We start from the raw sequence: 13,169 nt of genomic DNA on the forward strand, positions 1-13,169 counted from the left end.
CGCTATTAATAACGCCGCTCCAATATTTTTGCGGCGCTATGCGACGTAAGCGCCGGCCGCTATAAGGTAACTTTTTCCCGTAGAACGTCACATATCTTCACTATTTCATATCTAGTGAATCTTTAATCCATTTCCCGAATCGCAGCGCCAGCCGCCATAAGGTGCCTTTTGCAGTGGAACGTCACATATCTTTACTATTTCATATCTAGGGGGTCATCCATTAATTACGTCACACGAATTTCTAGGTTTTTTGACCCCTCCCCCCCTCCTTGTCACATTTGGCAAACCCCTCCCCTCTAGTGTGACGTCACATTTTTTCTACGAAATCGCCAAATCGAATTAAGTAAGTACCAAAGTATTATTAATATTTTATCAAAATATTTTTGACGATATAAATATTAGTGATTTTATAACCCAAACTGCTTAGGAAAGAAAATTAAACGAATAAAAACGATTATCGTTTTAAAAACTTGTTATTTAAATGTACAGCGAATAAAATAATTTAAATAAATTTTCGGTTACTGATGAAGTTAAAGTGACGTCACAAAGTTTGTGTCTCCCCCCTCCCCCATGTCACTATATGTCACATTTTCTTGACCCCCTCCCTCCCCCTAAACGTGTGATGTAATTAATGGATGACCCCTAGTGAGTCTCTAATTCATTTCCCGAATCGAGCCGTCAATCATATCACTAAGAAACTTTATATCTGTTCTTAAAACTGACTAATTAGTCTGTAACCGACAAAACTAAAACTAACTATTAATCGATTACACAATCGCGTTCCCAAGCATCCCAATCGTATCGAATCGGCCAATCGATGTATTTATATAAATTCGTGCCAACAGGAGGAGAGAGGAACTCGGTAATTTAGTAATTGTTTCCACTAACAACGAATTAAATAGTAATCAATAGAACTGGGGCCTGGGGACATGACGTCGCCGGTTTATATATCACGAGACGGATTCGGGACGATTTGGTGAAATTTTGATTTAGCTAGCGGTCAGCAGAAATAGCTAGTTAAGTACTTAGGCTATCGAGAGCAAAATGTAAAGTACTTGCAGAAAACCGCAGTACCTACTTCGAAATAGCACAAATATATAATTTGATATGATTTAAATAAATAAATAAATATTATAGGACATTTTTACACAAATTGACTAAGCCCCACGGTTATTTAAATTCTTATACTTACCTAAGTTAGTCTGTAGGGTACAGACTGCGGTCAAAACTAGTTAAAATTACTTAGGTATAGCTACGAAAGCCAGGATGTTTCAATACTATCGTCTGTATCTTTAGGTATTTAAATCAAAGTAAATAAAATGGCTCCTTAAGCCAAGTGATGGTAAATAAATAATAAAAACTAGAAACATTAAATATAAAATAATAAAAACATTACATGATCAAATAATGTAGGTTAAAGTCAGATCGTTCAGTGACAGCTCCAGGCGGTTTTGAATTTGATTGGTTAACCATTAAATGTTTTAACTACCCGAAAATTTACAAATTATTTGTTTAGGTACTTTTATTTAAATACCTAAAGACTAAAGATACCTACAGATTATACATATCTTAGTATTTCTTTGATCATTTATATTTCATAGTCACTTAGGTACTCACAACACAAGCTTTCTCTAGCTTGAATGATTTGTGTAAAATTGTCCAATAATATTTAATATTTTTATTAACACTTCATCTGTGCCCCCAGCAATCTCTGGCCAATTTATAAATGTATCCGGGGCGTACCACCCTCTCCGTGGTTCAACGTCTCACGGCCCTATTCGAACTTTAAGATACGTCAATTAATAGATCTAGAAACGATATGGATAAGATATGTCAGTGTCAAACGTGACGTTTCTTCAAACAAAATCGTCACTTTTGACACTGACACATCTAATCCATATCGTTTCTAGATCTATTAATTGACGTATCTTAAAGTTCGAATCGGGCAGTCAGTAATCTTTATAAAAACGCATTCTTACCCTTCTAGAGTCGCATTTGACGTTTACTCTCTCTACTTAATCTAATACCTTTAAACAAGCAATTCTTGTTTAATTATTCATATGTATATTTATTTATATATATATTTCGGGGATCTCGGAAACGGCTCTATTGATTTCGATGAAATTTGCTATATGGGGGTTTTCGGGGGCGTTAAATCAATCTAGCTAGGTTTTATCCCCGCGCATTTTTTAGTTTTTATGTTTTCTGAGCAAAGCTCTGTCTCCCAGATATTAACACTAAATTGAAATTATCCCTATTACATATTTTAATATTATAAATGTTAAAGACGCTGCCCGGTCAGTCGACCTAGATATTCTTCATGCTTAAACCGCTGAACTGATTTGGTGAAATTTGGTATGGAGAGAGTTTGAGGCGCGAGAAAGGACATAGGATAGTTTAATATAAAAAATAAATACAGATTACAAAATGTCAAATCGCACAGACTAAAAAGCCGTAGCGGAATTGCGAGCTATTGTTTTTAATGGTAGTAGGGCTCAAAGTTCGAAAAGCTGATCACATTTAGCCGCTGCCGTTGTCCTTTTAATCTATCCGGTTAAAGTAGCACACGGAATAAGAACTTCGGAAATTTCAAGAACTATACCTAACACTACTAATTATTAGAAGTATTAGAATAAATTTAATTATTTACAGAACCATACTGTTCTACCTTAGGGATAGCCAGGGGGCGCCATAAGCCTTCAGTAAGAAGTGAATATACAGTGAAACCTGGTTAATTGGCACCTGGATAAATGGAAAACCTCAATAATTGCAACCAAAAGTCCGGTCCCAGTCCCTTGAGACCAAAAGGCCTCTATAATTGAAATTTTGGAACCTCTATAATTGCAATGTAGATTTTAGTGCTTTTCGTAATTTTGCCTCTATAATTGACCACATCGCAACTTAAGACCTCTATAATTGACACTGTGCTAAAAAAATCCGTTATTTTTGCTCTTGTTTTTACCTCTATTATTGAAACGTGTCTTGCTTATTACCTCTGTAATTGAAATAATGTAAGTAGTTGTATACAGGAGAAACAATATTTCAATAGCAATGATCATTTTATTTATATCTCCATCCAGAATTTAATTTATTTATTGGGTATCTATCACAGCCTGTAGTAGGTGAAATAGTTTTGATCAATAAAAAACAAAGTATGCTTTTTACATTCTAATAAAACATTCTTCTACAATTCAAGGGAGTTTTTTAAACCCAAATGATAAGAAAATAAAGTAGTAATTAATGTAGTGTAAAAGTGCAAGTATAGACGGAAGCAATATATAGAATGTAAGCGTGTAAATCTACTTAAAATGGTTATTTGCACCTCCATAAAAGAAATTTGTCAGAACGCAACCTCTATTAATGAAAACCTCTATAATTGACACAACGATTTTTTGAACCTCGTTAATTGACACGACCTGCTTAAATGAAAAACCTGGTTAATTGACAAAAAATGGCCGGTCCCTTGAGATTGCAATTATCCAGGTTCCACTGTACTTGGAAATATTCGACCACTGTGACCCGGTGGCCGAATGGCACAGGCACCTGCTGCGATAGCAGAGGACGCTGGTTCGATTCCAGCCTGGGGCACTGAAGGCCTTGGTCACTTTTTCTTAGTATATGACATTCATTTCAGTTTATACCTACATAACACTAACAAAATATTAGGTATATTACGTATGATCGGATACATAAAAAACTATTGAGTGGCGACTACGTGCTGGAAATAACGGCATTACGGCAACGGCAAGCTAATAAATGGTTATCTATCTATCTATCTATCATTAGAAAATTCCCCATAACATAAATTTGGGACAGACGATCAAGGTCGTCGGGAACTGTTGAAAGGGACCAGTAATACACGACCCAGTCTTTGTGCAGGGTCTTGCGACGGCTGGTATATACCTCTTTTTTTTAGCATTAGCATTTTCACTTTCTTCTAAGTTACATTTCAAAAGTCCTTTTCCAATCTAGTTCAATTTTCAATCTAACGCCTTCGTCCAAATCCATTTACACTCGCTCCGAAGTTGAGTTTCAAAAGTCCTTTTGGAGAATAGTTTCGCAACATTCACATTTCAAGGCCCTACCGTCAATAGAGGCATGTGTCCGTCAATATGTAAATATCGAAACTTTTATACATTTTAGAAGATAATCAGCACGGGAGCAATCCGTCACGGGAGCAGGGTCAGAAATAAAACTTACCAGTGCGCACGTATAAAATGCTCTCACCTATAAATACTTATGAGCTAAACAGCAAGGGACCAACTAAGCTAATTGTCGATAATGACTGTATCGATTCAGTGCTATTCCTGCATTAAGTAATGCCAAGCGCTAATGAATGCTTTTACACGGCATAAAACACTGAATAAAAACGCTGCTCTTGTTTATTCAATCTGTAGTTCCATTTATCCATGACCTTATTTAAAAAAGTCAAAGTAAATTTAAAGTAGCTTTACATTAAGAGCGATTCTAGCCCCTGGTCGCACCAATGAGTTTTTCGGAACTTATGTGCGAAATATCATTTGATATTTACCATTCGCTTTTCGGTGAAGGAAAACATCGTGAGGAAATCGGACTAATCCCGATAAGGCCTAGTTTACCCGCTGGGTTGGAAGGTCAATGGCAGTCGCTTTCGTAAAAACTTTCGTTAATTCTTGGGATTAGTTGTCAAGCGGACCTTTCGTTAATTCTTGCCATTAGTTGTCAAGGTGTTTTCAAAGGTTTACATTATGGGGTTCTTAAAAAGTAGGGATTATGTATAGGCTTTTTTTTGCCATCGACGTGATATAAAACCAGTAGAACAAACAGGGTTCCGATTTAGGTCACCGTTTGGGTAACGGCCTTCCAATCCAGAGGCACAGTTCTTACAACCCAGAGGTCGTAGCTTCGAATACAGCTCGTAACAGTTCCATAATTAGTATATTTCATAAAGCAATAACAACTAAAATTATATAAAATGCGCGCTGGACGGCAATGCCAATGCGTTGCGCGAGGCAGGAGCCAGCCCTCTCGGTCACCCGTCGCCTCCACGAGGCGCTTCGCCAGCTCGGCGAATATGCCGTGGGCGCCAGGTCCCCACGGCCCACATTGGTTCAAGAGCGGAATAAAGTCCAAATTTTACAGGTCAGCTTTAGTCATTCGTATGTCTTAAATCTAAAAGTAGAATACTTGTGTAGGTCTATCGTGAAAGGATTTTAATTTTGGTGTATTATTTATTAGTAAATTAATAGACCAAAGTACACGATGCTGTACACATGCCAATGTTCCCTTAAAAAACTTGTTTATTGCAGGTCATATATTTCTGAAATCAGCGCTAAAGTATACAAAATATTTATTTTAGTTACAGGAGCATATATTAAGCTATTTATATGTTATATAATATTAGTGACTTTGTGGCTTAATTTGAGTATGGCTTGGGCGAAAACGACATAGTCATTATTTTGCCAATTTTCATTATTCAAAAGAGTGTTACTTTCTTCCGCCAGCGTCCGCTCCATCGAAAAATAGCACAAATGATAGCTTAAGTATCTGAGATAATTACTAAATTGATTTCAACTGCCGGGGCCTGCAAACATTTGAATAATGACCATATAACTAATGAGCGTACTTAATGTAAGGAAACACCTTAATGAGGTTAACACCTTAATGGGGGTGATTAATAAATAAATATCTTGATTTTGGGTATAAAATGCATACATTATTTTCTTCTTCTTCAGTTACAATTATCGATTCGAGAAAATAACACTGTTTTTTTGCGTTATTGTACCTACTTAGTAGTTATGGGAAGTTTCAGCATTTCAAATGCAGAGTTAGTTGAAATTGCTATTTCAAGTGACCGAGATGTGCATAAGTGTATTGAAAGCTCATGGAATGTATTCTACACATAGCCTACAACAAGTCATTTTGTAAATGGAGTACAAATGCGGTCACACGGTCACAAAATGAAGCAGAAAAGAATAGAATTCAAAAAGAGTTGTACGAAAGATTGGGTTTGAAAGTTGACTTCGTCAAGCAAGGTATCGGGTCATCTAATGATGGTAATACCTCCAGGAGATTTTTCAGTAACCCAAGTTTAGTTGCAGAGATTACAGGGGTAGAAAGAACTGATTCACCGGTTTTCAGTAATATTACAGGCAATTAACTCTGGTGCCACAATAGATGCTGAAAAGTTTGGAGATTACTGCAATAAAACAGCTGAAATATTCGTTGGCTTGTACGAATGGTACTATATGCCAAATACAGTACACAAAATACTGACCCATGGAAGTAAAATAATATCCGCTGCTGCTCTACCGATTGGAATGTTAACTGAAGAAGCCCAGGAAGCGCGGAATAAGGATTATCGTCGGTACAGATTGTACCATTCGAGGAAATGCTTAAGGGAATCTGCGAACGAAGATATCATAAACTTGCTTTTGACATCTTCTGACCTTTTTATTTACAGCTTAAGAGCAAATAATAATTATAAGAAAACAGGACGAGAGCACGACGAAATACAACAATTTATTGTAGAAAATTATTAATTTAAAGCCTTTTTTATTTATTTATACTAGTTATTATTTTTATTATATACTCAATTTATTGCAATTTAATTCTGTAAGCCATTTTTGAATTATTATAATTTTGTATTTTTAGTATATTTTTGATGATTTTAATATAAATTTCTAATAAACAAAACAAAAATTTATTTATATTATTTATTTTACCTATTTCTATCGATAAAACCACATTACACACGTTTTTTAATCCCACCTATTCTTAAAAACAATTAATTCCGCGCGCCCATACAACCCGAACCACGGTGCGGCCCAAGGGTTTCCACCCCAAACGGCACAAACATGCAGCCAGAATCAATTATCTGCGAATAACTCAGGTCACTCATGTGATAATACTACTAATAAACTAATACATACTATTATCGAAAACTATCTATTCCCAGAGAGAGAATCAAGCCCATTCATAGGTATTGTTAGCTGTAGCGCTCTGCATTCAGAAATAGAGATACATTCTACTAATGTCTCATTCAATAATCAGACAGGCTGACCAGGCCAATTCGAACGTGCACCTGACTTTTATTTTTTATTTTTTGCACCTGATATCAGAGCGATATTTGAATCATATTGGAATCATATCAGTTTGCTGTCATTCGCGCGAACGTCTTGCTCATGTATTGGTTGACAGAGCGAAATGAACTCGCGAAAGACAGATAACAACTGAAGGCCCATCGCGAACACCGAAGTTTGCAAATTGCGGTACGCCTTACGGCCTGGCCACGACATTGCGCGACTGGCTTCGGCTACGGCGACAATCATAGGTTAGAGCGAGTCACAATGATCGGACCTTACGCTTCCACCCGAGGCCAGTCGCGCAATGTCATAAGAAAAAGATGCCCGCAATTTGCGAACTTCGGTGTTCGTGTTTGGTCCTCTGATGCGATTCCAATATCATTCTAACATCGGTATAATGTCAGGTGCACATTCGAATTGGCCTATGAGCTGGAAATATTACGTCTAGACGGAGTAGGTCAACGCCTAAGCTGTTTAACCGTTATAGGTTAAAAATTCGAATTCTAAAAATGAAATGGGACACAATGAGGTTGAATGGTCAGATTTTATATATTATGTCGTCTATGTTTTGGTGGATAGGTCAGTTTTTAGTTATATAATGTTGATGGAAAACAAGTATTACGACTCGTCTGATGGTAAGTGGTTACCAAAGCCTATGGATGCCAGCAATTACAGAGATGTCACATGGGCGTCTCGTTTAGCGACAATTTCTAATGAATTTCTATTTGAACATCCGTCTTAATAGTCTTCCGTTTTTGGTCCGAAAGCTATATAGTAAACTTGTATAGACGTAAAGAAAACAATGAGTATATTTTATTGAAAACTTTCTTTGCTTTTGTACCTGAGAGTATGTACATGTGGCAAGAATAATGTATTTAACTATATTATAAACTCGGAAGTATACCCAAATACACGATAAAACACGAAGCATCAAACACAGCCCCTAACTTTGTTCCCCACAACGTAGTTACCAAACTAGATCTAACAATAAATCGGAAATGACCAAGAAATTTCCCTAACCAGATCAAAGTACCACCATCATAGTTATGAACAATCCTAAACCTTATAGCAAGGGAACAAGATCTATTAATGGTCAGCTGAAATCGCTGTACCTGAGCGCAGCCTACTAAGTCCCTAACTGTACGCAACTTTGCTTTAACTCTTATAGCATTAGGCGAAACAGTTCCTACAACACTAGACTACCCTAATGGATCTGTGCTATGCTTAGACCGAAACTTTTATGGATAAGTAGAGTTGCGAGTCCAAAATAGCGTTTAGGTAGTTGCTTAAGTTAATTCTGTTTAAGTAACTGATGAAGCTAACTTTTGCTTGACTGTGTAGGGGTAATGAATTGATAAATGGTTGTAAGTTCGCGATAGCTTTATTTTGTGATTTAAAATATCCTTACGTACTCGATAAAGATATAGTAAATCGACTTAGAAAACATGTAGGTAAGATGTTTTGCACCAGGCACATTTGAGTAGGTTTTATTATATCATGTAAAATTTTGGGACCAGTGGGTACTCGCGAAGTTTTATACGGGCCAGGAGGGATTTTTTAGCTCTCATGAATTATGTTACACTCAGTAGGTAATTAGGTACATTTCAGTAGGTTTTTTATGTCATGTAAAATTTTGAGACCACTACTCGCGAAGTTTACGGATCGTTACTCAGTAGGTAATAATAATAAGGGGACAAAAGAAACCCTTTAAATCAGGAACAGGTCAAGGATAAAAGTGGGGCAACTTAAGAATGCTTGGTTATGAAAACTGGCAGCCAATGATGGGCAATGAATTGGGAAGCAAGAGGAAGCTTGGTTGTAGGAGGGTCGTGTCTTAGAACTATGCTTTGTCGATTCTCCCATCCATATTTTTAATTGTCAGATCAGCGATGCACAATGATGACGAGATGTAATCAGTAATCAGTAATCAGTGTATTTATTGCTTTCATAGGTTATACAGATTGGTACATTGTATTGGTTCAGCTATGAAACCCTGTAGGGCACTGCAATATAACTTAAATCTAACTTAATAACTATTGCTTAAGGCTATCTCTAATACATTTTTTTTAAATAACCATACGATCATGCATCATATGTCAATTGTTAATGACAGGCAATAATTGTGAGCGTGGTAAAACTAGGGTCAACTTATATCTAATACTTCTGCGCACGGCACCTGGTGTAGAACACGACTGTCTCCCCATCATGACTGCTACCTCTATTGTCTGGCCTCCTCAGGCCCGGGCATACTGGGCCTAAGGGAAAATCCGCCACTGGAAACTTCGGACTGTAGGGCTATCTACGCATTGTGACGCTTAGTTTTAGACTTTAGGCATATCCAAGATGAGGTACGCGTCACGTGAAGAACTAGTACTTACTTGGAGAGTCAGCCAGCAGGTCGTCGTCATGCGAGCTCTTGACAGAGCCGGGCGACATCTTGACAGGCGCGTGGGGTGATGGAGCCGGTGCTGAGCCCGCTGAGCTGCCGGTGCCAGAGTGCGCCGATGTCGTGATTGTAATCTCGCCGTTGGAAGCTGCGAGCCTGTGGGGACATAATTCTTTTAGTTGACAATACTTTTGCTCATTTTTTTTATGAATGGGATTACTCATGGCCACAGACTAGCCGAGGCGTAGACGTAACGTAATGGATACAGTAAGACCAGCTTAAAAAGATTCTGAAGGGACCACACCAAAAGGCATCATAAAGCGGAAAAGCGAAAAACCGTTAAAAACATGAAGAAGTTTGAAGTTTGTAAGGACCAGTACCAAATAGCGTACTTCGCGGGAAGTCGACATAATTGCTATGAAATACAGTAAGACCAGCTTAAAAAGATTCTGAAGGGATCACATCAAAAGGCATCATAATGCGAAAAAGTGTAAAACATTGGATGAAAGTTTGTAAGGACCAGTAACCAAATGGCGTACTGTATGGATATGATGGGCGATTGGCGACAGTATCTCGCGGCGAGATAGACTACCCGTCCCTCTTTTGTTAACATAGAAAAAGACGGATAGTCTATCTCGCCGCGAGATACTGTCGCGCCAGTCATGTGCTTGGTCTACAGGTAGAGTTTGTTCGGAAAGAGAAGAGTCGTGGAATGTATTGGGCAACATACATGTCACGACTCTTCTCTTTCCGCACAAACTCTAAGTAGAAACATGAACGATATGCAACCTTATCACATTATGATAAGGCATCATATAATACTTGCACATATTTATCACGTCACATGTACGAAGTGTAACACGCTTACTAGCCTAAGCAAATTAGAAAAATCTGCGGAAATAATTCGTGTAGTTTTGAAAATTGGTACAGGTATACCTTGTGGTGTCCAGATAAACATACTAAAAGTCCTCGAGGGTAGGGGGTGTGCTGGGGGTGTAGAGGGGGGTTGAAGGTACTTTTTTTCATATTTTTGCTCATATCTCGAATATCTGTACGAATAGCATTATAATTACTTAAGACAAAAGTTTTAACATAAAATTTACTACAAATTTGGTTTCTTTATTTTTACTCTGCGATCAATACTTTAGGGGCTACAGGCTGTTAAAGTTAAATAAGTAATAAAAAATAGACGGTTTAAGAAAACGTCGTTTTTTTGTAATTGTTCATCACAAATAAAAAAATTAGCTTAGAGTAAGCAAGCTAAGCAACCTGCTGATAAAATATAAAAAATAGGCCATATGCATGTCGGGCCATGCCCAGTGTAGGGTTCCGTAGTTACCCGTCTGTCAAAATAGACTATTTGCCATAACTCAAAAACAGTTGTACCGATTAGGTTCGCTGTATTTTTTCTTGAAAGTATTTACTAAGTTATGTTTTCACGATTTTTTTCATATTTTTTGGACCCATGGTTCAAAAGTTAGAGGAACTAAGGTGTAAATCACAACTTTTTTTCTTTCAGATCGATTATTTCCGAAAATGTTAAGTTGATCAAAAAATGGTTCTTGAAGACCCTTATTCGTTTTAAAAGACCTATCCAACGACACCCCACACTATAGGGTGGAAGCGAAAAAAAATTTCATCCCCACTTTAATGTAGGGCAACCACCATCAAAAATTATTTTTCTAGTTTTCGTGTTTAAATTTGACACGAATATATAAATCAGTTACGCTGACAAAGTTGTAAAATATAAATTAGAAAAAATATTTTTTTAGGGTGGCTGCCGTACATTAAAAAGGGGATGAAATTTTTTTTCGCTTCCACCCTATAGTGTGGGGTGTCGTTGGATAGGTCTTTTAAAACGAATACGGGTCTTTGAGAACCATTTTTTGATCTGCTTAATATTTTCGGAAATAATCGATCTGAAAGAAAAAAAGTTGTGTTTTCCACTTTAGTTCCCCTAACATTTGAACCATGGGTCTAAAAAATATGAAAATAATCGTGAAAGTAAAGCTTAGTAAAGACTTTTAGAAAAAAATATAGCAAACCTAATCGATTAAGCAGTTTTTGAGTTTTTGCAAATAGTCTATTTTGACGGGCGGGTAACTACGGAACCCTACACTGAGCATAACCCGACATGCTCTTGGCCGGTTTTTTTATATTTTATCAGCAGGTTATTTAGCTTGCTTATTCTCAATTAAAATTTTTATTTATGATGAACAATTATGAAAATACGACGTTTTTTTAAACCGTCTATTTTTTATCTCTTATTTAAATTTAACAGCCTGTAGCTCCTAAAGTATTGATCGCAGAGTAAAAATAAACATAACCAAATTTGTAGTAAATTGTATGTTAAAACTTTTGTCTGAAGTAATTATAATGCAATTCGTACACATTTTCGAGATATGAGCAAAAATATGAAAAAAGGTACCTTCAACCCCCCTCTACACCCCCAGCACACCCCCTACCCTCGAGGACTTTTAGTATGTTTATCTAGACACCACAAGGTATACCTGTACCAATTTTCAAAACTACACGAATTATTTCCGCAGCTTGCCCAAATTCGGCTTAATTTGACGTGGCTATACTTGTTTGCATTCAAACTCAGTATAACTGTTGCTAGTGATGCGCCATTACGGGGAGCATTAACAAATTGTCGCCTCCTTTTGGTCAGGGCTATTATCGCGAAAATCGAAGTTCGCAAATTGTGGGCATCTTTCTCTGTTGCTCTAATTACGCCTTCATTGGAGTAAAAAAGAAAGATCCTTGCAATTTGCGGATTTCGGTTTTCGCGGTAGCCCCTCTGGCGTGACAAGCGACTGTCAGTGTCAATGTGGTTGACCAGTCGAAGGATTTTATAGATGGCACCAGTCTGTCCTATTGTCATGTATAATTCTTAATTAATAAATATTGTCTAGCTTACGTGTGTAAAATTTAACTGTAGATAATGTATATTTTTAATTGTGACAATAAATGCAGGATGAAGTTTACACAAATGCGAGATTTTTAACGGCATTAAGTATGGTACTTTAAAACCGTCGGTGTCGAATACACAAATGTTGGCATATTTTTAGTTAAAATTTTAAGTTAAAATTTTATCTTCCTCAGGAAAACTTTTTAGGAAACTTCGACATAGGTATTTCACATTCTCGTCCGTTTAACCATTGCTGTTCTCAAAATAATAAAATTGAATTTCCATTTTAAGTGACAAAATGATTTTTAATAATTTTTCTTCAGCAATAAATTTACGTTAAATTGTATTTCTTACTTACTTAAAATTTTATGGAAATATTTCCGGAAATGTTGCAAAGGATTATAGCACAACACTAGCCCGTAGTGACGCGACACTTCTTCAACAATGCGCTCATGAGCTTCATTACACGCATTAGCGGTAATTGGGGCTTAATTAGGGCCCATCCGGCGCAGTGCTAAATGCAAGAGGGAATTATAAAAAATACACGGCGCAGCAAGGGAAAGGCAATGTATGCAACGAAGAGATTACGAGTATGCCTTGTTTTACCTTTAACCTAAAAGTCTATTATTTGAAAGATTAATTTACTTCAAAAACTTCAAATGATGTTTAATAAAACTTGAAACTTCGTTACGTAACTTTCAAGAGTCACTGCTGTATTCGAACTTCAAGATACTCACAAGAGACGACACGTACTAGATCCATTCTAGATACGTTATAGTTTAGATATCAACTAGTTCTCTTTTGCAGC

The 13,169-nt window shown here is 36.9% G+C and overlaps 1 protein-coding gene across 4 annotated transcripts in view; it reads right to left on the reverse strand.

Moving 5' to 3' along the window:
• The window catches only part of LOC134670395 (POU domain, class 6, transcription factor 2), a 213,310-nt gene that overhangs the window by 19,906 nt on the left and 180,235 nt on the right, over nt 1–13,169 (reverse strand). For all 4 annotated transcript variants that reach the window (XM_063528233.1, XM_063528232.1, XM_063528234.1 and 1 more), the window contains one exon: nt 9,443–9,606. In XM_063528233.1, coding sequence (XP_063384303.1) covers nt 9,443–9,606 — 164 coding nt within the window. The remainder of the gene's footprint in view (nt 1–9,442; nt 9,607–13,169) is intronic.

Source organism: Cydia fagiglandana, chromosome 13 (assembly GCF_963556715.1).
Source record: "Cydia fagiglandana chromosome 13, ilCydFagi1.1, whole genome shotgun sequence".
NCBI classification, from domain to species: domain Eukaryota; kingdom Metazoa; phylum Arthropoda; class Insecta; order Lepidoptera; family Tortricidae; genus Cydia; species Cydia fagiglandana.